Source organism: Ichthyophthirius multifiliis (assembly GCF_000220395.1).
Source record: "Ichthyophthirius multifiliis unplaced genomic scaffold scaff_1120509251179, whole genome shotgun sequence".
In the NCBI taxonomy this organism is placed as follows: Eukaryota; Ciliophora; class Oligohymenophorea; order Hymenostomatida; genus Ichthyophthirius; species Ichthyophthirius multifiliis.
The window spans coordinates 1-25,505 of NW_004086128.1; the positions used below are offsets into that span (position 1 = coordinate 1).

Sequence of the window (25,505 nt, forward strand, 5' to 3'; positions counted from 1 at the left end):
TATATATATATATAAATATTTATATATATATATATATAATATTATATTATATATATATAAATGATTCAATTTAGGATATCTGTTTATATAAGAAAAAACAAATATATTTAATTATATTATAAATAAATAATTAAAATTAATTATCTATATAAAAAAAATAACTCTAGTCGTGTATATCATTATATTTGATTTATATAAATTCTAAATTTTTATATCTATATTATTTTTTAAATATAATTTTTTAATATTAACATTCAATAATTATATATGTTTTTAATAAAATTATATTCCATCATTAATTTTGCCACTTTTAAAAATAATTATTTAATTTATATATATGTTTTCTTTTATAAATTTATGATATACTTTTAAAACATAGTTTTAATTTTTATTATTTCTATCATACTCTTCCAATTTTTTTTATTATTATTATTTAAATTACAAATCAATCATAGCCTATTAAGTTAATCCTCTATTTTGTTATTCGAATTATCTTTATTCAGCCGCTTTAGCTGCAATTTGTCTTCTTTATTCTGCATTTAATTAACTTTGATCATATTATTGTTTATCAGTTCCTATAATAACTCCATTATTTTTATTTTTCATAATCTTTTTGCTATTAACTTAATTTACTTTAAAATTTTTATCATCTATAAATATTATAAAAAAATAAAAACTTTATCATTTTAAGAAAATTTTAATAAAAATTTAGATAAATTTATTTTACTTTATGATTTTTTTTCTTTTAAACAAACACAGGCACCCATTTTCAAAGTATTTTATATTATTTATATATATAAAAAAATTTTAAATTATTTAAAAAATAAAATATAGAATAAAAAATAACTAATAAAATAAAATATTAAAAAAAAAAGAATATACAAATTATATATATAAATATATATGTAAATATTTATAAATATATAATTAAATAAATATTTTATATATATATTTATATTTATTTATTTTATAGATTCATATTTATTTTATTTAAAATTTTGAAAGTATTAATATTTAATTTTTCTGCATTTTATATTTTTCATTATTGAATTTTATTTTATATTTTTTAATTATTTATAATTAAAATATATTTTTTATCAAAATATTTTACACTGACTCATATCTTAAAAAAATTGTATTACAAAAATATAATTATTTAAATATATTTATAGCATAAATTTTTTTATATTTAAAATGTAAATATGTAGAATTTATATTTATTTATTTTTTATGTTTTAATATTTTTTTATATTAATTTAGTTTTATTATTATTTTATTAGTCTATTCAGGTTTTTTTCAATGTTTTGTTATTTATTTAATTATATTTTTTTTAAAAAAAATATACAAATAATTAAAAAGTTATTATATTGTTTTAATTAATTTACAAATATAAATTTCAATCTAGTTATATTAGTTTTATTATTTACTTAAAAAAATTGTTAATTTGAAGTTTTCCTTCAATTCAATAATAAAGTTTACCCGTTTTAAATTTAGTAATCAAATATTGTTTTATCATCATTTAGATGTCTGCATTAATAAAATAATTTTTATTAATTTTTTGATATTCCTGTTAATTATTCTAATTTATTCTTTAAATTTAATATTGATTCTTCCAAATCAACTTCTATCGTAAAAGTTTTATCTGTTCTTATTAAAATCTAAATCATTTATTCTTAAAACAAATTTTCTTTTATTTTATAAATCTGTTTTCTTATATTTTAGTAAATTATATTTATTTTGATAATATTCTTTTTTTTTAAAAAAAATAAAAAGTAAATTTTCTTTAAGTTTTTGGTGAAATCACATAAATATTTATATATAATTATTTTATTAAAATGATTAAAATTATAATTTTTTAATAAATTTATAAAAATAATAAATTATTTTAGTAAATTCTAATATAAGATAAATATTTAAAAAAATAAAATATATATATATTAAATTTTAATTAATATTTTATACTTATTTATTTTTATAATTAATGAAATCATATTTATTTTAAATATATAATTTAAATTTGATATTTATTATAATGTCTTGCTTAATTCGTTAAAAAATAATAAAAAATTTAAGTAAATATATGTTTTTTATATTATATACATATATTTATATTTATACATAACTTTTTTTTTTTTATTTAATAAAATAATATTTATAAAAAATAAATATTTTATTAAATATTATTTTATACACAAGTTTATTTATTTATTTTTCGATATATCAAATCTTTTAGAAAACGAAAAAATTATGTAGTAAGATGAAGATTTTTCCATATTAGGATAAAATACATAAGATATATTAAAAAGATTTTAATTAATAGAAGAATCTAAAAAAATAGTTAATGAATTATTAAATTAAATACATGAATCTAGATTGATAGAATATTTATCTGGACTATCCAGAAAGGATGAAAAATAAAAAGGATTGCAATTTTCGGAAAAGCATTATAAGATATAATAAAATAATTAGAAATAATAAGGAACGAAGTTTTTAGTATAAATTTTAGAGATGATATTATATTTCCAAATACAAATTTATATATATCAGACTTAATAATTGCTAGTATTAAAGATCTTTATTCATAATATGTAAATGTAATAATATTATCATCAATAAAACATTTGGACATGATTTGCTCTTTGTAAGATTTATAATATAGAGAATATTTGAATTTATAATTTAATATAAAAGAATGGAAAAAAAGCACTGTGGATTTGATATAAAGCATAAAAAAAATAAAAACTAATAAAGAAGTTGAAGATAAATAGAATGAAGATTAGTCTTTTTTATCTAGATTATTTTGCTCATGCTTTAATAATAACGATTCAAAAAAAATATGAAATTATTTTATTTATTTTGTAAAAAAATTATATTATTAATTTATTCTTATTTGAAAAGATTTCTGTTTTTTTATATATATAATAATATTAATTTAAATAATTTCTTATTTTTATTTTTTTATCTAAAATTTTAAGAATATTTTTTATTTTAAATGAAAAATAAAAATATTTTTAATTCTTTTCTTTTTTTTTTTTTTTTAAACAAAAAATATTTATAATAATTTTTGTTATTTTATTAATTTTTTGTTTATTTAATAATTTTTTATTTTATTTTTATTAATAAAAACAAAACAAAAAAAAGGCATATTAAATCTTAACAATATTATTTATCTAAACAAAAAAGTATTTTTTATTTTTTTGAAAAATAAAATAAAATTATTAATCTAAATTTAATTATAATTAAAAATAACTAAAAAGAACAAATGAAAGAAAGATATCATAATAAAATTTCTAAATTAATATTCACAAAAAAATAAAAATACATGAAAAAAATAAAAAAATAATGATAATATTTTTTTTATTAAAATAAAAAAAAAAAAAATAAAAAAAGAAACAAAGAAACAAAGAAAGGAGAAAAAAAATATGGAACAACAATCTCAAACAAAACAATAAAATTTTATAGAAATCCAATCTTTAACACAGTCTGATTTACAAACCGAAACCAAAATTCTACCCTAAACCGAAATATCCACAGACTTAGCATCTCCCAATACTCATTCCAAAATGAAATCTGTAAAAGAATACATTGAGCATCGTTAATAAGTCATAACAGAAGAATAAAATTAATAAATAAAACAATATTAACAAAACCTAAAATAGCAAACAATCCAATATCATTAAATAATAGATATAACATCTGAAATATCCAAAGGCAATTATAATCCTGCCCTTCTATGTATTAAAATGAAATATATAGATATTAATATAAAAGATATTTACAGTTAAACACTATTACATAATTGTGTTTTAGCTAATTAATTAGACTTAGCAGTATTTTTATTAAATAATGGAGCAGATCCGAATATTCCAGACAATTTCAATCGCACGGCTTTAATGATGGCAGCTAATGGGGGTGGAACGGTTCAAAATATAGACTAAAAAAGCAACGAATTTAAAGCAATAAGCCAAAACTATATCAAAATTTTCAAATTATTGATTGATTTTGGGGCATGTATTCATTCCAAGGATATATATTAATTTTCCGCAATATTATATTCAATTAGAAATTAAAATATCCTCATTTTTTTCTATTTATTGTACCTAGGAGCTAATATACATGATTCAGATTCCAATTCTTCCACAATAGTACACTGGACAGCTTATAAAGGCAATCTTTTCCTATTAGAATTATTAAATACGTTAAATTTAGACCTTTTTTCAGCTGATAATTAAGGTTATTCACCTTTAAAGAGATCTTTCTTGAATAATTCATATGATATAGTGAGTTTTTTAGGCAATTTAAATAAGTAGCAACTCCCTGATCTCCAAAAATAAAAGGAAGATGATCCCGAAAGAATTATTTCCCCTTCTTTAATTAATATTATTAAATAAATATAAAAAAAAGAGTCTACTTATTCCTATATATTGGCAAATAAATGGGAAAAAATTACCTCTGAATATAAAAAAGTACACCCCTTTTCTTATTTTTACTTCATTTTTGGCATTCTTCTAGGTTACATATATTATTCAACTAAAAATAGCCATTTTTACTTTAATTTATTTTTCTTTATATTATTATTTTTCTACATCAGCTTCTCCATATGGACTATTAACTCCATTGTTTCTTACAAAGATAGGCATATAGGTAATTTTTTAGTGGATAATGAAGGGATAGACCGTGATAGGCGTTTAAAAGAAGAAAACAAGGCAAATATACCCCCTTATATGTAAAATATAATGAAAGATTCGGAAAAATACAGACTTTTAAATAAAAAAATGGACTATAAACACTTAAATAATCTTCTTAAAAACTCAAAAATATAAAGCTTTAATCACGATATAATAAAAATAGACGAAAACGAGGAAAATCTACCATCTTTTATGCACGAAATATCTCTTTTATATTAAAACAACTATTTTAGTAGTTTAAATAAAGTTGATTTTAAACGCATATGTGGAATATGTTTAAAATTTAAAGGTGTGAAAGTCCAACACTGCCATAAATGTGGAATATGTGTCCCTTTTTACAATCATCATAATTTCTTTTGGAACAAATGCATTTCAGCGGAAAATCATTTATTATTCTTTTTATAAATAATAGTCTAATAAGTAACTTTAGTCTCGTTTTTTTATTTTTATGTCGATTTCTACTCTAATTAATTAAGTTCTTGGGTTATTTTTTAATATGTAGAGACTTTTTATCTTATAAGTAAATTTTAAAATATATTTTATGCCTTATTTTTCGTTTTCGTGGGATTATTGGCATTTTTTAATGGAATTTTCGTTTTAATGGAATTCGTTGGAGTCTTAACTAACAGAACAAGGGACGAAATTCTAAATCCTTAAGAATATACCTATTTATATGAAATTGTAGCCGATAAAAAAGGAAGACTTTTTAAAGTTTAAAAAAATAGAAAAGAAAATATTTCGATATATTTAAAGGATAATATAATTAAATATATTATAAGATGTTTTTTATATATGAAAATAATTAAATGATTTTTTTTTAAATTTTTTTTTTTTTTTTCTATGAATTTTTTTTTTTCATGAATTTTATTATACTATATATTAATTTCCATATTATTATATTGTTTATTTACTTAAAATTAATACTTATTCTATTTTTTCATCTATTTCTTTATATGTATATTCATTTTTATTAAATATTCTAGGGCATTCTTCTTATTTTTCATTTATAATCTTTAAACTTTCAGCTTTATTAATTATCAAATCAATATCATCGTTCATCTCCTAGTTTAAATTTTCCAAACTTTCTTCACTTTCGAATATTAATTATAAATAGTCCCTTATTTTTACTGAATATTTACCTTACATTATATCTAATCCAGCATCTTTATCATATAAATCCTCATCTAGTAATCCCATTTTCAAAATAATTAACCCAATTTGACCCAAAATACACTTCTAAGGATCCATAAAGCCCTAATTTTTCGAAAAAGCAATTAATTGTGGGGAATAATTTATTTATTCATTATTTTATCCTCCTAATTTAATAATTCCATATTCATTAATATAAATATTTTCCAATAAAATATTTAAAGGAAATACATAAACTGAAAACAAATAATTAAAAACTCCCAAAAGACAATGCAAAGTATAAAAAAGTTCTCCTTCTTCAAAATATAGAGGCGGATTTTTATTTTTCCTTACCTTAATTTAATCTAAAAGATTATAAGGAAAATTTTCTTACATTTAAATGATTTAATAATTAGAAGAACAAAAAGCATCTTATAAAGTAGATGAAAAGTCTACTAATTTTTGAATATTTTTTTATTCTAATTTTATAAGATATTTTAATTAGGCCACTTTGTGTTAAAATTCAGTAATTTCTGAGTATTTTAGGAATTTTAATTCGTAGTTTTGTTTCGTTTTTTTATTTCTTATTAATTTCGTTTACTCGTTTGCTTATATCTATTCATATTCTTCAGGATTGTATAGATTTTTCGAAAATATATATTATTATGAATTAGAATTACCCATTTTTTTTTTTTTTTTATTTATTTACTTAAAAAATGAAAATGATTGATTAATAATAATTTTATTTTTTATTTTTTTTTTAACCAAAAAATAAATAAAAAATTAATTTTTTTTTAATAAAAAATTTAATAAATTATTATTTCTAAATATTTTACAAATAAAAAATAAAAAACTAATATTTATTTTATTAACAAAAATTAATTTATGGTTTATTCATTAAAACTAAACATTATTTTAAGATCTTTTAAAAGATGATTTATAAATTTAATCATTTTATTAATTTTAATCTTTTTAAAATATTGTTTAATATTGAGATTATTATTTAGTTGCCTAATATACTTAATTTTTATTTCTATTTACTAAAATAGATAAAATAGATTTGTTTTATTATTATTGATTTAAACTATTTTTCGAATTTTAATTTTAATATTTTTTATCTGTATTTCCATCGAATTTATATGATAAAGCTTTTAAAATATTATTTTTCTATATTTCTTTATCATCATTTTATTATTCTTATATAAAATCATAAATATTAGTTATTTATTCAAATTAATATTATTAAAAACTTTAAAACTTTAACTCTTCCTCTCTTATCTTTTAAAATATATATATATATATAGATATTCAAAATTTTTTAAAAAAAAAATACTAATTCATTTATTAAATCACATTAAAATTGCAATTTATCTTATTCTAATTTGCTTTTTTTTAAATCATATATTAGTTTTTCTCTTTATTTTTAAAGTAATATTTTTCTTGCCTTTAATCCGTTTATTTTCGCTTATAATTTTTTTTATTATTTTAATTCTTCTTCTTCTGCGTTTAAATTTTTCTTTTTTTATATTTATTCTTGCACTTAGAATTAACTTTTTTTATGTTAAGCTATTATTTTATCTATATCAGATTCAAACTTCTAATCATCTTTTTTTTAATATATAAATTTAAATACTTAGAATATATATTTTATACATAAGTTAACTTCCCATGAATTTGTGTCTAACATTAAAACTCCTTATTAGCAATCTTCATATAAATTTAATTTATGACTTAATGTTATGTTTGGATAAAAAATAAAATTTACAATATTTCTTTAAACCATTCCTATTAATATTTTTTATATATAAATATTTTAACATTTTTATTCATAATTTTTTATTTTAACTTAATTTTAAAGTAACATTTTTTTTAAATATATTCAATATTGTCCCCATTTAAAATATTCAAAGTAATAAAATTAAAATATATTTTTAAATTCTAAAAAATATTCTTTTTTTATTTTTTTTAAATTATTTAAAATATATTAAATTTATTATAATTTTTAATAATATTCACTTTTTTATTCAAATAAAATTTATATGAAAATTATTTTATAACTATTTACTTTTTTAATTCCTTATTTAATATTGAATAACTATATTATATAAAAAATCAAATTATAAATAAATCTAATAAATAAAGAACAAAAAAAAAAAAATTAAATAATAAACAAAAATAAAAATTATATTTTAGTTATTTATTTATATTAATTTATTTAATTATTATAAATAATAATTACAATTTTAAATTTTTTTTAATAAATATATTTTTGTTTTATATTTATATTTTTTTTTTAAAAAAAAAAAATACATTAGTAAAATAAATTTAATAAATAAGTAAAAAATGTTTTTAAAAAAAGCCAAAATTCAAGAAGTTTCTCTTAAAACTCTTAAAACACATAAATTTGGTTCTACTTCCCCAGATTTTTTATATAGATATAATAAACCTTAGAACAATATTATAGGCCAAACTAAACCAAAATCAAGCTTAGATTCTCGAACGAATATATAAACTAAAAATTATTAAACACTATAATAATAACCAGACCCAAAAAAAAGTAAAGTAAAAAATACCTTTACGATAAATTAATAAAAAAAAAAAAAAACATAATCATATATTTTAAAATAAATTTATTCATTTTTAAATAGCATTATAAAGTTTTAATGAAAAATAAGAAAAAAAAGACGAAGTTCTATTAGAATCAACTTTAATAAACAATAACTTATTCGGACCAAAGATATTAAAATAAATAAAGAAACCCCAATCAATCTAAGTATTTGTCCGTGTACGTCCCCTAAACTAAAAAGAGCTTTAAGAAAAGTACAATAACAAAAAAGTAATACGCATAAACGAAGAAGCAAATGCAATAATTCTCACTCAAAGTGAGCCATTGAATTTCCAAAATCGAGATGAAAAAATATTTTAATTTACAGGTGTTTTCAATGAATAATCCACAAACGATTAAGTGTATACAAAAGTATTAAAATCCGATATTTTAAATAGCCTTTTTCAAGGTTATAATTGCACATGTTTTGTATATGGCATGACAAGTGCTGGAAAAACATACACAATGTTTGGAGATATGCAAAGTTATTATAATATAAAATAAGGAATAAGTGGATTAATAATGTATTCTTTAAAGGATCTATTATCTAAAATAAAGGAAAAAGCATCACAATAATTTACATTAAAGTTTTCTTATTTAGAAATATATAATGAATAAATAAATGATCTTTTATCAGATTCATCTTCCGCAGATAATCTCATGGTTGTTGAAGATGCATAAAAAGGCGTTTATGTATTAGAACTTTCAGAAAAGTAAATACAAAACGAGTATGAAGTCATCGAATGGATTAGAATAGGAAACACAAAAAGATAAATGGCGTCAACTTCCCATAATTAATATTCTTCACGATCTCATACTATAATTACTTTTACATTAGAAAGTATAAAGGAAGGAAGATATACATAAAGTAAGCTTTCCCTTGTAGATTTGGCTGGTTCAGAAAGAGCATTAATAACCGATAATATAGGTTTAAGATAATAAGAAGGTGCAAATATTAATAAATCACTTCTAGCTTTAGGAAATTGTATTAATATTTTAGGAGAGTAAACTTTAAATAAAAAAGGACAATCTTTCGTTCCTTATCGAGATTCTAAACTTACTCGTCTTTTAAAAGATTCATTAGGAGGAAATACGTAAACTTCAATGGTATCTTGTATTTCTCCAGCTTTCTCTTCATATGAGGAAACCTAGAATACTCTAAAATATTCCCTAAGAGCCCGATAAATATAAAAAATGGTACAAAAAACGAAAAATAATCGACGAGAAAGAAAGTTATAATATTCTATTAAAAAGCATGAAAAAAGAAATAGAGCTATTAAAACTTTAATTAAGTTAAAAATCATAAGAATAGCAATAATAATAACTCGAATTTTTAAAATTGACTTAAAATAATACTAATAATTAAAATTTCATATAATATTCCTAAAATTTAAATAATTAGCCTCTAAATGAAAGCTTTTCATCAAGTGGGAAAAGTGTAAGGATTTCCTGTAAAAACTAGTCTGATAATGGAAGTGTAGTCGTATTTAATAGAACTCCTTCTTAAATAAATTTCAGTTAGTAATAAAGTTCTTATTAAATAAGAGTAACAGAAGATATAGAAAATATATGTGCAAATTTATTAAGAAATCTGGAAGAAAAATAATAAATATATGAAAAATTAAATCAACTTATTCTTAATAAAAATAGTTTCTAAGCAAATCTAGAAAATAAAATTTCTAAATTAAAATAATTGTAAAATACCCTTTTTGTTTGGCCATATGAACTTGATATTATTAATACAAAGAAACAAATTGCAGAACTTGAATAAATTATTTTTAATAACGATAAAAGTATAGAAACTGTTAAATAATCTATTCTTAAAAATCAAGAAATTAAATAAATTTTGTCAAGAAATATGACAAATCTAGTCGTAAGTTCATAAGATTAATTATTTAAATAATTATAAAATACTTGTTAATAATATTAAATATAAAAAAACGATTTAGAAAGTTCGAATTTATAAATGAAATAATAACAAATACAATTTTAAAATGAAATTCAATAAAAAAACGAAAAAATTAAATTATTAGAAAACTAAGTTTTAGAACTTTAATAAAAGCTTAAAGAAAATAATAAATTTTTAGAAGCTAATTAATCTTAAGCTATTCATTATTAAAGTTTAAGTGAAAAAACGCAGTATGAAAATAATTAGCTTTAAAGTGATAAAAACGAAAGTAATAAAACACTTGAAAAGAATAATAATTCAGATCATAATGTTTAAAACATAGTTACTAAATCTATTAATATATTCAATACAAGTAATAAAAGTCAGTAGGCTTTATAAAATAATAGATATATTGAAAATAAATAATAAACTTAATAAGTTTAATAATAAATTTAATAAAATGGCATAAATAACCAAAATATGAGAAGTTCATCTTCTGCAACTAATAAAAATAATTTCATTGATAAAAATACATATTTTGATTTCAAAAATAAATAAAAATAAATTAATAACGTCAGTTAATAATTAAAAGGACAAGTTAGTTCTGTTTCTCCGCAAACTAAGACATATGAATAACCTTAGATTTCTGCTAGAATTACAAATAAAAGTCCTCCTACTAAAAACATTTAATGAAATGATTATTTTACTCACCTTTTTTCCTTATTTATATTTTTATCATTTTTTATTAAAGTTATTAAAAATATATAAATATTTGGAAAATAAATTAATATATTTTTAACTCGATTTTCTAAATAAATTTTTATTTATATAATAACCTTATAATTTTATTAATTTTTTTAATAAAATATATAATAAATATCTCTGTAAAACTTTTTTATGAAACTTAAAAATAAACCTAATTTTATATTTATATAATACAGTAATAAAAATATTATAATTTTATTTAAAGAAACAATTAAATAAACTTAATATCTAAAAATAAATTAAAAAAGATTATTAATTTTATAATTTTTTATATAAATATTTTTGATTAACTATAATTATGAAAAAATAAATTTAATTTTTTTTCAAAAAAATATAAATTTATTTAAATATAATTTAGCAAAAAAAATAATAAAAAAATGGATAAGTATCTCCCATTAAAAGCTTTATAAAGTATAAACTATAAAAATTTATTCCAAAACTATGGATGGTTAGTAACTACAGCAACAATAATAGGATTAATAATATATTAAAAAAAATAAGAAGAATAAAACGAAGAAGATGAAAGTAATTTAGAAAATGAAAATAAAACATAGAAAGATAATAAAAACAATACATTTTAATGTGAAAAGCAAAAAGAAATATAGAAATAAAATGATAAAAATTTAAATAAAAATAAGAAAATTACATAAATATAATAATAATTAAAAAAATAAATAAACTAAAATAAAACTAACTTATTAAAAAGCATAAATAAAAGTAAAAATAATTTGCAATAATTAAATTAAGAATATCAATACCATGATTATAGAATGTCTGATAATCCAGAATCACGGTAATATATTAACTAAAAAAGTCCTCTTTAAAATAATAAAAAATATTTTACTGATGTTGAAGAAAATAAAAATTATAAAAGTATGAAGCTTATTGAAATTGCTAAAAATTAACCAGAAGAAGATAAGGCTTTCTTTTATCTATTTGCAGGTCTAAATTAAATTGATGAAGAAAATAATTAATGAAATATATATTTTTTTTAAATAAATAACTACTATATAAATAAGTAATCGTAATTATCTATATATTTATTAATGATTTATTAATATATACTTATTATTTATCTGTATATAAAATAAATTGTGTAAAGAGATTAAAAATATCTATATAATTATATATTTATATAATTTTTTTATTTTTATATATATATATAAATATATAAATATATATATATATTTCATAATATCAAATATTTATAATTTTAAAATTTAAAATAAATTTTTATTATATTTGTTTAAAAATTATTACACATGTCAAATAAGTATTAATATACGGGTAAAAATTTTAAATAATTGAGTTTTATTTGCTGCTTTAAGTTAATAAGAAATTATTTTTATTTTAAAAATAATTTATATGTGTTATATATAAGTGTAATTTTTTTATTTGTATGTTTATGCGTACATTACTAGTACTAATCTTTTTTTTAAACTTAAAGTAGTTTATTTACCATTAGTTCACAGAATGTTTTTCTTAATAATTTAATTTATTTATAAAACTATAAATTTTTCATTAAATTATAAATAATTTTATATAAAATTAATACCGCTTAAGTTTTATTTTTAATAAAATTTATAATATATATATCAATAAAAATAATATTATATATATATATTGTTTGTTAATAATTTTTTGTTATTAAAATGTTATAATTATTTTAAAAAACTGAATAAAAAAAAGACTACTATATATTTTCTCAAGTTTTTTATATATTATGAATAAATAATAAATATATATAATATAGATCAATACAATTTTCGAGGCTGATCTTATGATAATTGGTAATTAATTTGAAAAAAATTACTTTAAATATTTTAATAATAAAATAATTATAAGTGACATTCCTATACCTTATATTGTTTATATTCTAAAGAGTTTTATTGATTTTTTTTTTAATATTATTTTAAATAGAAAAATAGAAAATAATCTATCGACCTTAATACCAATCTCTCACAGCTCCAGCCAAAACCCATACTCAAACTTCATATTTAAAATACATCAATAGTATTTATAATCTCTGTTAGTTAATTAATATATTTATAATAATCATTATATGTAAAATTATATTTTAGTATTATGATTATTTTTAATTTTTAGAATTTTATTTATGTTTTTTTTAATTTGGTATTTAAATTAAAAAAAAAAGCTATTAAAATTTTTTATCTTAGTCATTTTTTATTAAGCAGTAAAGGAGAATATAATATCTTAATATTGAATTTTTATTTAGACAGGCAAAATGTGAATTATATTCTAGAGTATAATATTAGTATTGAAATATTATATCATTTGTTAATTTTTTTAATCTAGTTAATCACAAATTTTATAAATAATGTTGCCTATATTAAAACTAATTATTTTAAAGTTTACATATTATTATTCTATATTTAAATATTTAACCCTTTGCTTTTAAAATACTATTTATATGTTAAAGTAAGTATATAGTGTATAAATTTTACTTAAATATATAAAAATATAGTTTTTAATTATTATATTTAACTTTTTCCGCCCAAAAATAAATTAGCTAAAATATATATATTTTGTATTTTAACTTTCACTTTTTTTTTTTAAAAAAAAATGGAATTATCATAATTTTGAAGAATTAATATTTTTTATTTATTATAAAAACATTTTTTCGGAAATTAGAAATAAATATATTTAATTAATATAATTCTAATAGATTGAAATTTAAAGTAAAAAAAATTGAACTTGAGTGATAATTAAATTAAACTAAAAAAATATTTTTATTCTTATTCTAAATATATAAAACTTAATTATTTGAATAAAATTAAAAGTATTGTTTAAACATAACATTAATATACAATATCAATATTTTTTAAAATAAAAGTAAACAGTTTAAATATAGAAGTATATTTTAAAAATATATATATATTTCTAATGTATAAAATTTCTCACTTCTTAAAAATACTACTTTTTTTTTAAATTTATATTTTTTCTTAACTCCTTGTACTTTTTGATCACTATAGCATTCAATTTTTATAAAATTTTAAAGGATTTAATATTATCTTTATCATATATATTATAATTAATTTATGTAAAAAAATTAAGCGAAAGTATTGATTTAAGAGTAGAAGTTAAATTATGTTTGCAAAAGAAAAAGAGATAATTCTAAAAAATAAGAAAATAATAATAAGAATAAAAATAAAATATCAATTAAGGTTAAGGTAACAATTTATGAAGACAAATCTTTATATATATCATTATGAAAATAAATAAATATATTTAAAAAAAAAAGAATTTATATGTTCAAAAGTGGAAATAAAATATATATCTTTAAAAAAAAAAAAACATATAAATATTTTCAATATTGAATAAAAATTATTAAAAAAAATATTAAAAAAATAAAACTTATATTGAATATAAAAACATAAACAATTATAAAATTTATTATATAAATTATAAAAATAATATATATTAACAAAATAATATATGAAATTTTATAAAAAAAAATATATTAAGTGAAAGTATATTTTGAAAATATATTAATAAAAATATATTAATATATATATAAAATTATATATATTTATATATATTATATATTTATATATTTATATATTTATATATTTATTTATTTGTATTAATTTTTTTTTATTGTTTTTTCATTTTTATTTTTTACATAATATTCATTAATATATTATATTTTATATTTTGAATTTGTTTTTTTCAAATAAAAAAATAATTCTTTTATTAAAAAAATATTTTACAAATAATTTCATAAAATAAGGTTTATATTTCTAATATTGTTTATTAAAATAAAATTAAAGAAAAAAAATTCAAAGCAGAAATTAATTAAATAAATAAAATATATAATAGAAATATCATTATTATAAGCTTAAATAATTTGAAAAATAGAATGAGAATTATTATACAATTTTATTATGAATTTTTATAAAAGAAAACAATTGCAATAGAAATAGAAGGTGAAAATGAAGATTGTTCTTATCTTTTAAAATTAATTTCTAACAAAATAGGTTACAAAGTCCATTAAATTGTAGCCACAGTAAAAAAAGATAATATAAATGTAAAAAAGAAAAATTAAAAATTAAAAAAATAAATTAAAATTTAAAAATATATATTTTATTATAGGTAAAAATAATATAAGGATGGCCATTATCATTTTACGAAATAAAAGAGAAGACATAAATTAATGTCGAGATAAGAGATTTAGACGTAGAAAAATAAAAAAAATAATCAATGCAATAAAGCGCAAAATATTTGGGAAAATTAGGTTTAGTAAAAGATTAAAGAAAAGCCGAATTAAGCGTAATAAAAGAAGGAGGTGATAACGGTGAAGACAATGAAGATGAAAAATGTGGTTCTTTTGAAAGAAATAATAAAGATGCATTAGTAAAATAAAAGGAAAACATTGATTCCGAATAAAATTCTAAATTAAAATAATATAGTTAATCTTCAAGTATGAGTAGTAGTGATGAAGAAGGTCAATAAAGACAATATGACATAAGAAAAATACTCGATAATTTTTTACATTCATTAATTATGGAAACGATAAATGGAAAAATCGAAGAAGTAATTAAGATTTTAGAAGCAGTTCCATCGAAATTATCATAATAATAAAAAGATGAAATATAAAAATCAAAAAGTTAATACATTAACCAATTAGGAAGACAAGGTTGGAATCCTTTACATTATGCAGTCTCTTATTAACATATTAAAATTGTAAAAGAGCTAATAGATAGAGGAGCAAGTCCTAATATTCCTAATAATTAAGGCTGGACTAGTCTTTAATTTGCAGTCCATAGAAATAACATAAATAGTAAAAAATATATATTTGTCTATAATTAATATTTTTCTTTAAAAAAAAAAATAGTTTTAAAAATATTACTTGATTCAAAAGATTTAGATCTTAATTATGTAACTTAGTAAGGTACTACTTTACATATTGCTTGCTAATTTGGCAGAACATAATGCTTACAATTACTTTTGGAAAAAAAACCTGACATAACAATTAAAAATGCTGAAAATAAAACTTGCTTTGAATCCTGTAATAATGAAGAATGTAAGCAGATTCTCAAAAACTATAGTAAATAATATGACTAATAATAATTATAATAATAAAATAATATGGCGTTTCCACATATATAATTAGATTAGTTTTCCCCTCCTAAACCTCCAATTGTAAAAGGAAATATTCATAAAATTGGAACTTTTCTAGTTAATATAAAAAAAAGATATCTTGTTATTAATCCTGATGAAGGCACACTAATCAGATATAAATCATAATAAAACTATCCTTTAAAACCTATTGAAGTTATTCCTTTAAAAGATATTGTCCACATATAAATGATTACCAAATCATGGTTTATGCCAAATAATTTTAGTTATTTTGAATTCAATTATCCTAATAGACAAGTATATGGTTGCAAATTCTAATAAGCGGCTAAAAAATGGGCTGAATATTTATATTTAGCAAGTGTATATTCGTATTATGTTGAAAGCAAGTAAAAATAATAATAATAAAAAAAATTAAATTAAAAAATACAGAAATTCTTTTGATGCATCCTAAATATAACAAAATGAAACAATTGAATTAAAAGATCAAGCCGAATAAGAGCCTATAAAAGGAAAAGTTGGTGGAAATATACAAGAAGGAGTGTAAAGTTTTGAAAAACAATCAAATTAATAGCCTTAATAAATGTTAAAATTTAAAAAAACTTCTTTTTTATAAGTCTAGCCTCCTGTTCCTCCACAAGAACCTCCATAAGAACGTAATATTACTGAAACTATAAATTTAAGTTATGAAAGTAGTAACTAGTCAAACGATAAAACGATAAATGAAAATAAATCAACAGTTGATTCAATAAAGGTAAAAAATAATTCAACATCAACAACTATTTCGTAATAAGAAGAAGAAAATGTAAATTTGGGAAATTTATCAGATGAATCTGTTAAATTTGAATCTTTTAAAATCTTAAAATTATTAGGAGCAGGTTCTTTTGGTAAAGTCTTATTAGCAAAAAAAAAAGATACCGGTCAAATATATGCTATAAAAGCCCTAAAAAAAAAACCATTAATAATAAAAAAATAATTAAGATATGCAGTTACTGAAGCCAATGTTTTAAAAATGTGTAATAATCCATTTGTTTTAGGACTACATTATGCTTTTTAAGTAAAAATATATATATTATTATATGTATATATATATTTATTTTTTTAATTAAAAAAGACTCCTAACTATCTTTATTTAGTTTTAGATTATTGTAAAGGAGGAGATATTTCATCTCATTTGGCATATAGACGCCGTTTTACAGAAGAAGAATGTGTTTTTTACATAGGAGAATTAGTTTTGGCAATATAATATATTCATGATTAAAATGTTGTGTATAGAGATTTGAAACCTGAAAATATACTTATTGGAAATGATGGCCATATAAAATTAGCTGATTTTGGTTTGTCAAAAGATAATGTATAAGACAATCAAAAAACAAAGTCTTTTTGTGGTACACCTGCTTATTTATCTCCTGAAATGCTTAATAATAAAGGAGCTACTAAAGCAAGTGATTTATATGGTATAGGAGCAGTTTTATATGAAATGCTTACGGGTGATCCCCCTTATTATGATGATGATATTCCTACCATGTATAAAAAAATAAAAGAAGGTAATCTCCATTACCCATCTTTTGTAAGCTAGGCTGCAAGAAATTTTGTAAATGGATTGCTTGATAGAAATCCTAAAACTAGACTTGGAGCCCAAAATAAAGATTAAATAAGAAAAGATCCCTTTTTTGAAGGAATTGATTGGGATAAGCTACTCAATAAATAATACAAACCGCCAATAACGGAGTTCGAAAATAGTGATAATGAAGATGAATTGGAGGAAATATAGGATAAGGTTTTTATTATTAAAATTAATTATAATATTTTTATTATTAATTTTTTTTTTTTTTACTTTAGAAACTTTTTAAAGATAGTGATTATGAAGATCATAATAAATTGGTTAATAGAGTTAGATTATTTAGTTTTATAAGGAAATGAGATAGGCTTTCAATTTTTTTTTTTTTTTTTTTTTTTTCAAAAATGGTTTAATTTATTTATTTGTTAATCATTTAGTTTATTTAATATAAATATTATTATATAATATATATATATTTTTTTTTTTTCATAATTTTACATTTAAGTTTTATATATTTTTGATTTGATATTATTGTTTATTCTTTTTTTATTTTAAATATTTTAATCTGCCATATTAATTTTTTTTTTATATAAATATATATTAAAAATGTATTTTTATTATTTTTTATTTTATTTATTTTAAGAAATACAAAAAAATATTAGGTATTTTATAAGTAAATTTTTATAAAAATAGATTTAAATTATAAATTTTTTATAAATACATATTTTAAAATCAGTTTTTTTTATTATTTTTAAATAAGTAAATATATAATTTTTTTTTTTTTAAAATAATATATTTCAAAAAATATTTATCATTTGTGAATTTTAACTTATTATTAAATTCACGTTAACAAAGAATATTTATTATATATTTAAAAACCTTAATAAAAAATATAATATTAATAATATACATAGTTAAATATAATATAAAAAACGTTTAAAATTTTTCAGAAAAAAATATTAAATCAATAATATATATATACTTTAATTATTAATAATTTATGTAAAAAATAAATATTTTTCATACTTAAAAAAATAATAATTTGTTTCATCATAAAATAATAAATTGATTCATCATAAAATAACGTATTTTTCAAAATATATTTAATTTTATTTTAAAATCCTGAAATAACTGCATTTATTAAATATATTTTATAAATTATTCTTTATAATAGAAAAAACAAAAAGCAAAAACAAAAGGCTAAAAAAAAAAAAATTATAATTGATAAAACCTAAAAAAACTGCATAAAAAATATACATAAAATCAAAAAATAAAAAGAAAAGTAAAAAAAATATATATAAAACACTAAAAAATAATATAATTTGTTTTACATAAAAAATATGAAATAAAACAAAATTTAAACGTTATTTATATTGACATTATTTTCATTAATTTATTCATAAAAATTAATATCTTAAGAATTTTAAGATAATCCAATAATTACAGAATAAATATAAAAATGGTAAGCTTTATAAAATCCCATAACAATCTAAGAATGTGAATTAGACTAATTTTTATTAATAAATGGAGAAATGTAAAACTAATATTTATCACCAATACCTTAAATATAAATATAAGTAAAACTAGATTTATATGTACCTATAGGCCTTTAATAAAACAATTTTTCTATAAAAATAGACTAAAATGAAATGTATACATATTAAGGAAGCTAATCAACTGAAAATTTAATAAACTGTAATTCATAACAATATAATTTGATAAAAGTAGATGCTACCATTTAATCAACTAATACTTAATTTTCATTATAAATTGGTGTTAAAAATGGAATATATGGTATAAAAAATTTATAAGTATATGTAATTTTTGCTAAATAATGTCACCCAAGTTGTATCTGTAGCCCAAACTCTGGAATTTGTTAAACCTGTAGTGATCCTAATTCTACAATGGTAGCTAATAAATATTGTTCATGTAATACAAACTATTACCTTAAATCAGATAATCCCTTTTAATGCTCATCAGCAATAAATGGAATTCCTTAATAAGTATCATTATGTGAAAAAGAAATATCTTTATAAATAAAAGATGTCTACGTAATATCAAACTGTTCAATAATAGGAAATTTATTTTAGAATTAAATAGTTTACAATTTTTCAAGAACAAAAGTAAGCACAGAATGTCAAAATTTGCTTAAAACCGAAATTCTTATAGACCTTAAAAACGATTAGAATTTTACTTTATTAAATTCTGAATATATAAAAGACAATTAAAATTAATAATAGTCTAATATCTAAATTTCGCTTATTGATATTTACCAATTGGCATATATTAATAGTATTGTTTAGGGTGTTATTTATCAAAAAATGAGCTTTGCAGTTAATTTTAAAAACCAAGATAATATCATAAGATAACATAAATTTACGGTTACTGTTTATACAAGAAGAGATGTTGTTTAAATCTTCCAAATTGATACTACTAATTAAATAACCAACAATTGTAATCCTGATTATGATTGTGTAATTATTGCTGATTTAGATACATAAGGAAAAATCTGCAAAGATTAAAATTGTCTCGAATTCTTGGAAAATGTAAAACCTGTTTATACTGTCGGAGATAATATGTTTGTTTAAATTAAATTTATTGATAATTCCTATAAGAAATTCTTGAAACTTGAAACTGTTTTATTTTAAGGAAATATTGTTGTACTTGATTGTACTACTATTACTAGTGTTCTTAGTTCTACACCAGGAGTAATTGTTCTTAGTATTCCACTTATTCAAAGTGCTTAAGATGCTGTTATTTAAGTCAATTTAAAAATTGATGCTGATAATAATAGATTAAGAAATCTAGCTGATGATCTGTAAAATTCTAAGTAGAATTTCTTTTTAGTTGTTTTGTAAAAGTAAAATCTTAAAACACTATAAGGCAATTCAGATTAGTAAAATTTTTCTTTTGCCTTATAGTTCTTATTGGTATAGCTTTTTGGATTATTTTTGGTTTTTTGAGAAAAAAAGTATTAAACTATAAATTCTTAAATTCGTTTTTATATTCAAATATAATACATCTTTTATTTTTTTTATTTTTTAAAAAAAATATTTAAAACAATATAATAAATCTATATTTAATTTTTTTTTTAAATAAAAAAGAGAAAATTTAAAGATATGTTTAAATTTAAAAAAAAAATATGATTATTTATATTATTGTGATTTTTAATACATCATAATCATAACTTTCCAAATAAACAATTAAATATATGTCTAAAAGTTAAAAATAATATAAGATATATATTAAAAAGTAAATAACATTCATTGAACTTTCTATTATATTAATAAACGGAAGACAATAATTATATTCAAATAGTATTTCTGTTTCCAATTCAAATTTAAAAATAATATTTCAAGACTAAGATTCTTAGAAAGACAATTTATTATAAATCCCAAACGAAGAAACATATTAAATAACTTAAATATAAACCGATAACTATCTATATAGGATCACATTAATACAAGCAAATTTAAACTTATATGGTTTAGAAATACATATATATTAACTATCAATAATATATTGTTAAATTATATAAAGTCTTTTTTTTATATCAAAGAGCCTTTTTAATAAAACAAGGAATTAAAAGCTACAAAAATATGGTAAAATTAGTAAAAAAATAAGTATTAAAGAAATTTTAAAATGACCAAAATTTAGATTAAGAAAAAAAAATTATTATTTAACAAGGTTTTTATTTTTGTTAAAAAAAAAAGAACTTGAGATTTTGACCAAATATTTTTAATGGAGCATTATAAGGTTTTATTTAAAAAGTTGTTTCTAATTTTATAGCTTTTTTTATTTAATTAGAAATCATACAGAAATAAAATGCAACATAAATTTCACTGAAACATACATTTCTTTAGAACATTAGATAAAATCGAATACGGGAATTTTTTTCGCATCACAAAACCTTATTTTCTATATTATATTATATTCTAATCTTACTGCCAGATATCAAAAAAAAAAACATATATATAATCGGCTAATTATTAACTTTATAATTAATTTAAATATGCTTGATTGAGTCAAATATTATTTTAAAATTTAGATAAAATTAAAAATTAGCCTTTATTTAAATCCTCCCGAATAAAAATTTTAGTTTTCTAACTTTTTTTTGAAAAGGAAACTTCTTCCCTTAATCTAATATATAAGGAGACACTATAGGTTAAATAAAGAAGGAAAATTTTCCTTATATTAAGGCTTTTTGCTTACAAATAAAAAAAGAAGATGAATTAGAAATTTAATGTAATATTTTTTAAAAAATAAAAAGATATTTTAATAGAGATTCAGATTTTCAAAAATAAAATTAATTTACTTTTTTACAAATATTTATTTAAAAGAGTGTATTTTTAACTTCATAATTTTTTTTAAAATTGCTTGTTAAGGCCTCCTAGTTCCTGATAACTGATATTATTTTGAATTTGTATTTAATTTAAAGATTAGGATCAAACCGTAAAAGTACTTTCAGTCAATTCTATCAATTTTTAAGATTTAAGATTTTAAAATGCTCCTTTAAACTCTAATATAAAATAAATATTGATAAAAGAATATTAACTAATATTTAATTAAAAATTAAGAATATTTCGAACGCATATATTGGATAAAAAACTAAGATTTATATTGTTTTAACAACTATTGTTTTAATGCTAGATTAATATAATTAATATTCATATTATAAATTAAACGACATTATTTCTATTAAAAAATCTGAATTATGGAAAGCTCAATTAGAGTAAAATAATGACTGCTTATTTCATGAAAATATACCCTTTGAAAAAACAAAAGTATTAATATTAAATGAATAAAAGCTAAATATTATATAATATTAAATTTTTCAACATAATAATCATATTTTATTAGAATATAAAGTATAATACAAAAATAAAAGCATTTTTCGAAAAAGGAATATTTATCTAAACTTATAATTTATTGCAATTTATTATTTAATAATTATATTTAATTTTATGAATTGGATTTTTTCTTTTAAATACAAAATATTTAATTTTAGATTTATTATAATATATTTATAAAACTACATACAGGCTCTATTTATGTAAAATTAATAGTGATATAAAATAGTTTATTCATATATATCCATCTAAAAATGAATCATATGAAAATTATTTCTCTTTAATTCATTCATATATTATTAATAAAAGTAAAAAGTATTATTATATAATACAATAAATAATGACGGAGGTGTAAATACAATATGATTATAAATTTAAATTTATAATATTTAAACTGGAACTCTAATAATAATTGTTTAGTAATTTATAAATAATATTTCAAAATACTTTTTAGAGTTACATTTCAACAATCACTAATAGTCATAAATATAGAAATTAAATATGATAAATGATTATTAAATAGCTTTTATAGTAGCTATTAAAAATTTTGAAATACGAAGAAGAATACTTATTATAGGATTCCTTGAAAAGGAGTAACTGTTACCTAAAAAAAAGGATTATTTTAATGACATTAATAATGATGGATATTATATAGATAATTTTATTATCCAGTTCATTCCTTATGGAAGATTAACATCTATTATTTACCTAATTAATAAATTTAGCAAAATTTAATAAATCCTATAATGCTATTTTTACTAGTTTTGCTGATAATCTTTTAGGAGTTACAGTGTATGATAGTAAAAAAAATGTTTTTGTAGTATAATAAAAGGAAAATATTAAATAAATTTATAATAATTTTGGGAAGTTATGATTATATAATATATATTAATTTATAAGTTTTTTTATCTATTTTTTTAATTTATGAAAAATAAAAAAAGCAAACATATATGTTATATAATAATAAAAAATATAAATTTTTTATGTATTAAATAAAATTTATCTATATTATATAAAATTAAAAAATAAAGAACCAATAAATAAATAAAAATAAAAAAAAGGAAAATAATAAATAAAATAATTAAATAACAAGAAAAATGGGTAAAATTTTAGCAGTTAGTGTATAAATATTAGAAGTAGGAAAAAAAATAAAATCGTAAATTTTTTTTATTAAAACAAAAAAATATAAACCTTTTTAAAAATTCATTATAAAAATAAAAATTTAAGTTCTAAAATAAGATATACATGGGTTTTTTCTATAGATGGTAAAAGGTTTACAGTAGATTTATACGATTCTAAAATTTCAGGTAAAAAGAAATTAACATGTGATGGTAAAGTATTAAAAGAAATCCAAAAGTAAAAAATAAAATAACAAAATCAATTTGTTTATTAAAAAAAAAACAAGAATGAATCATGAATTTTATCATAAATTTGAATTATAAAAAAACTTAATAACAGTTCAAGCAAAAGCAGATTCATTTGAATTAATATTCAATTCCACACAAACATTTTCTGAATTATATACATAAGCAAAAACAAGGCAAGAATTTTAATTTGATGATTGTGATAGTGTTGATTAAGATGATACTGCTAATAAACTAACAGTTTAAATGGTCCATAAAACCGCTTAAAGTAATAAAGTGCCTTAACCAGGGAGAACAGTAGATATTTATGATAAAGGTTTTGATCATGGTTTTGATTAATTTGATTGGTCAGGAAATAATAATAATACATAAAAAATCACTGCAGAATAAATAAAAGAACCTCAAATTTAATAAAATAAACCATAAAAAAAAACTGATAATTAATTTAATGATTTCTCTTAGTTTAATTTTAGTAATAGTAATTAAAAAAATGAAAATAGACAACCTTCTAATACTAATTTTGTAAATAATTTTAATGATTTTTTTAATAATAACAATAGTATAAATCCAAAATAATAACAATAACAATAATTTTAACAATAATAAAAATAATAATAATAATTTTTTTAATCACCTCAATAGCCAGTGAATTAGTAATAATAGTAAACTCCACCACAACATCCTCCTGTTTAAAATTGCTAGGACGATTTGTTTGATTTATTAGATGATATTGATCAACCTCAATAGACAAATAATACTTAATAATAATAATAATACTAATAATAGTAAAATCCTTAATAGATTTAATAGTAATAATGGGGACAATAATAATAAAGATAATAATCATAAAGTATCAATGATATATATTCTGATTAAAACTATTATTAAAATAATAATAAAGAATAAAACTAATAGCAAATGTAAAATTATAATGCTTTATATTAAAAGTAAATAAAAAATATTAAATATGTAATTAAGATATTTAAACTTTTAAATATAGGGATAATAATATTGGAAATCAGAACAATTATTAGATGTAAATAAATTATAATTAAAGTAATTATATATATATTTAAAATTAAAAAAGGGGGATGTCAAATAATTAAGGTATAGCAAATAATTATGAGGGATAAAATAATTAAGGAATGACAAATAGTTAAAATAAAAATTAAGCATATTAAATGTAAAAAATAAAATAAAAAAATATTTATATTTAATAATAGGTAATAAAATTAAAATTAATAACAATATTAGATATATTAATAAGAAAACTATAATTAGTTTTAATAAAATTAAGGATAATAATAGAATTATTAATATCAATAATATTAATAATAATAGTAATAGTAATAATAATAATAATAATAATAATAATAATAATAATAATAAATATAATAATAATAATATATTTTACATTAAAATTAGTAATAATAATAACCCTTTATTTAATAAAATTATAATTAAGGCACTGGATTTTCGAATAATCTAAATAATTAAGTTGCTTAATAAGTAAATCCCTTTGACGATTTGATATGAATAAAGATTATTGATTTTTATTT

General features: G+C 17.6%; 4 protein-coding genes across 4 annotated transcripts, besides 30 other annotated features; all 4 read left to right on the forward strand. All coding sequences in view use genetic code 6, as the record gives it.

The window, feature by feature from the left end:
- Nucleotides 1–59: a microsatellite.
- An 817-nt stretch (nucleotides 60–876) lies between these two features.
- Nucleotides 877–952: a microsatellite.
- Nucleotides 888–926: a microsatellite.
- Nucleotides 888–939: a microsatellite.
- Nucleotides 937–993: a microsatellite.
- Nucleotides 994–1,817: 824 nt separating this feature from the next.
- Nucleotides 1,818–1,893: a microsatellite.
- Nucleotides 1,894–2,134: 241 nt separating this feature from the next.
- Nucleotides 2,135–2,186: a microsatellite.
- Nucleotides 2,187–2,288: 102 nt separating this feature from the next.
- IMG5_154910 (hypothetical protein) lies at nucleotides 2,289–2,719 on the forward strand (the record flags this gene model as incomplete). Its single annotated transcript, XM_004030665.1, has 1 exon — nucleotides 2,289–2,719. A coding segment is annotated over one exon (342 nt), but the record flags the coding sequence as incomplete, so codon positions are not given.
- A 336-nt stretch (nucleotides 2,720–3,055) lies between these two features.
- Nucleotides 3,056–3,104: a microsatellite.
- Nucleotides 3,062–3,121: a microsatellite.
- A 442-nt stretch (nucleotides 3,122–3,563) lies between these two features.
- On the forward strand, nucleotides 3,564–5,498 carry IMG5_154920 (hypothetical protein; the record flags this gene model as incomplete). Its single annotated transcript, XM_004030666.1, has 2 exons — nucleotides 3,564–4,644; nucleotides 4,744–5,498. 2 exons carry the CDS (start codon nucleotides 3,564–3,566, stop codon nucleotides 5,496–5,498), a joined length of 1,836 nt encoding a protein of 611 aa, XP_004030714.1.
- Nucleotides 5,267–5,300: a microsatellite.
- Nucleotides 5,499–5,515: 17 nt separating the features above from the next.
- Nucleotides 5,516–5,554: a microsatellite.
- Nucleotides 5,555–6,752: 1,198 nt separating this feature from the next.
- Nucleotides 6,753–6,795: a microsatellite.
- A 1,158-nt stretch (nucleotides 6,796–7,953) lies between these two features.
- Nucleotides 7,954–8,001: a microsatellite.
- A 4,224-nt stretch (nucleotides 8,002–12,225) lies between these two features.
- Nucleotides 12,226–12,262: a microsatellite.
- A 385-nt stretch (nucleotides 12,263–12,647) lies between these two features.
- Nucleotides 12,648–12,694: a microsatellite.
- A 1,710-nt stretch (nucleotides 12,695–14,404) lies between these two features.
- Nucleotides 14,405–14,443: a microsatellite.
- Nucleotides 14,444–14,547: 104 nt separating this feature from the next.
- Nucleotides 14,548–14,602: a microsatellite.
- Nucleotides 14,578–14,634: a microsatellite.
- Nucleotides 14,578–14,666: a microsatellite.
- Nucleotides 14,579–14,663: a microsatellite.
- Nucleotides 14,593–14,665: a microsatellite.
- Nucleotides 14,593–14,675: a microsatellite.
- Nucleotides 14,622–14,675: a microsatellite.
- A 279-nt stretch (nucleotides 14,676–14,954) lies between these two features.
- Nucleotides 14,955–18,094, forward strand: IMG5_154930 (protein kinase domain protein; the record flags this gene model as incomplete). Its single annotated transcript, XM_004030667.1, has 6 exons — nucleotides 14,955–15,122; nucleotides 15,188–15,875; nucleotides 15,930–16,560; nucleotides 16,604–17,228; nucleotides 17,286–17,951; nucleotides 18,014–18,094. The coding sequence occupies 6 exons, from the start codon at nucleotides 14,955–14,957 to the stop codon at nucleotides 18,092–18,094; spliced, it is 2,859 nt and encodes a 952-aa protein (XP_004030715.1).
- Nucleotides 15,119–15,170: a microsatellite.
- Nucleotides 18,095–18,763: 669 nt separating the features above from the next.
- Nucleotides 18,764–18,816: a microsatellite.
- Nucleotides 18,817–18,907: 91 nt separating this feature from the next.
- Nucleotides 18,908–18,944: a microsatellite.
- Nucleotides 18,945–19,158: 214 nt separating this feature from the next.
- Nucleotides 19,159–20,699, forward strand: IMG5_154940 (hypothetical protein; the record flags this gene model as incomplete). The annotated part of the gene is made up of 1 exon (XM_004030668.1): nucleotides 19,159–20,699. A coding segment is annotated over one exon (1,536 nt), but the record flags the coding sequence as incomplete, so codon positions are not given.
- A 2,895-nt stretch (nucleotides 20,700–23,594) lies between these two features.
- Nucleotides 23,595–23,660: a microsatellite.
- Nucleotides 23,618–23,681: a microsatellite.
- A 1,360-nt stretch (nucleotides 23,682–25,041) lies between these two features.
- Nucleotides 25,042–25,106: a microsatellite.
- Nucleotides 25,107–25,267: 161 nt separating this feature from the next.
- Nucleotides 25,268–25,352: a microsatellite.
- The last annotated feature ends 153 nt before the right edge of the window (nucleotides 25,353–25,505 follow it).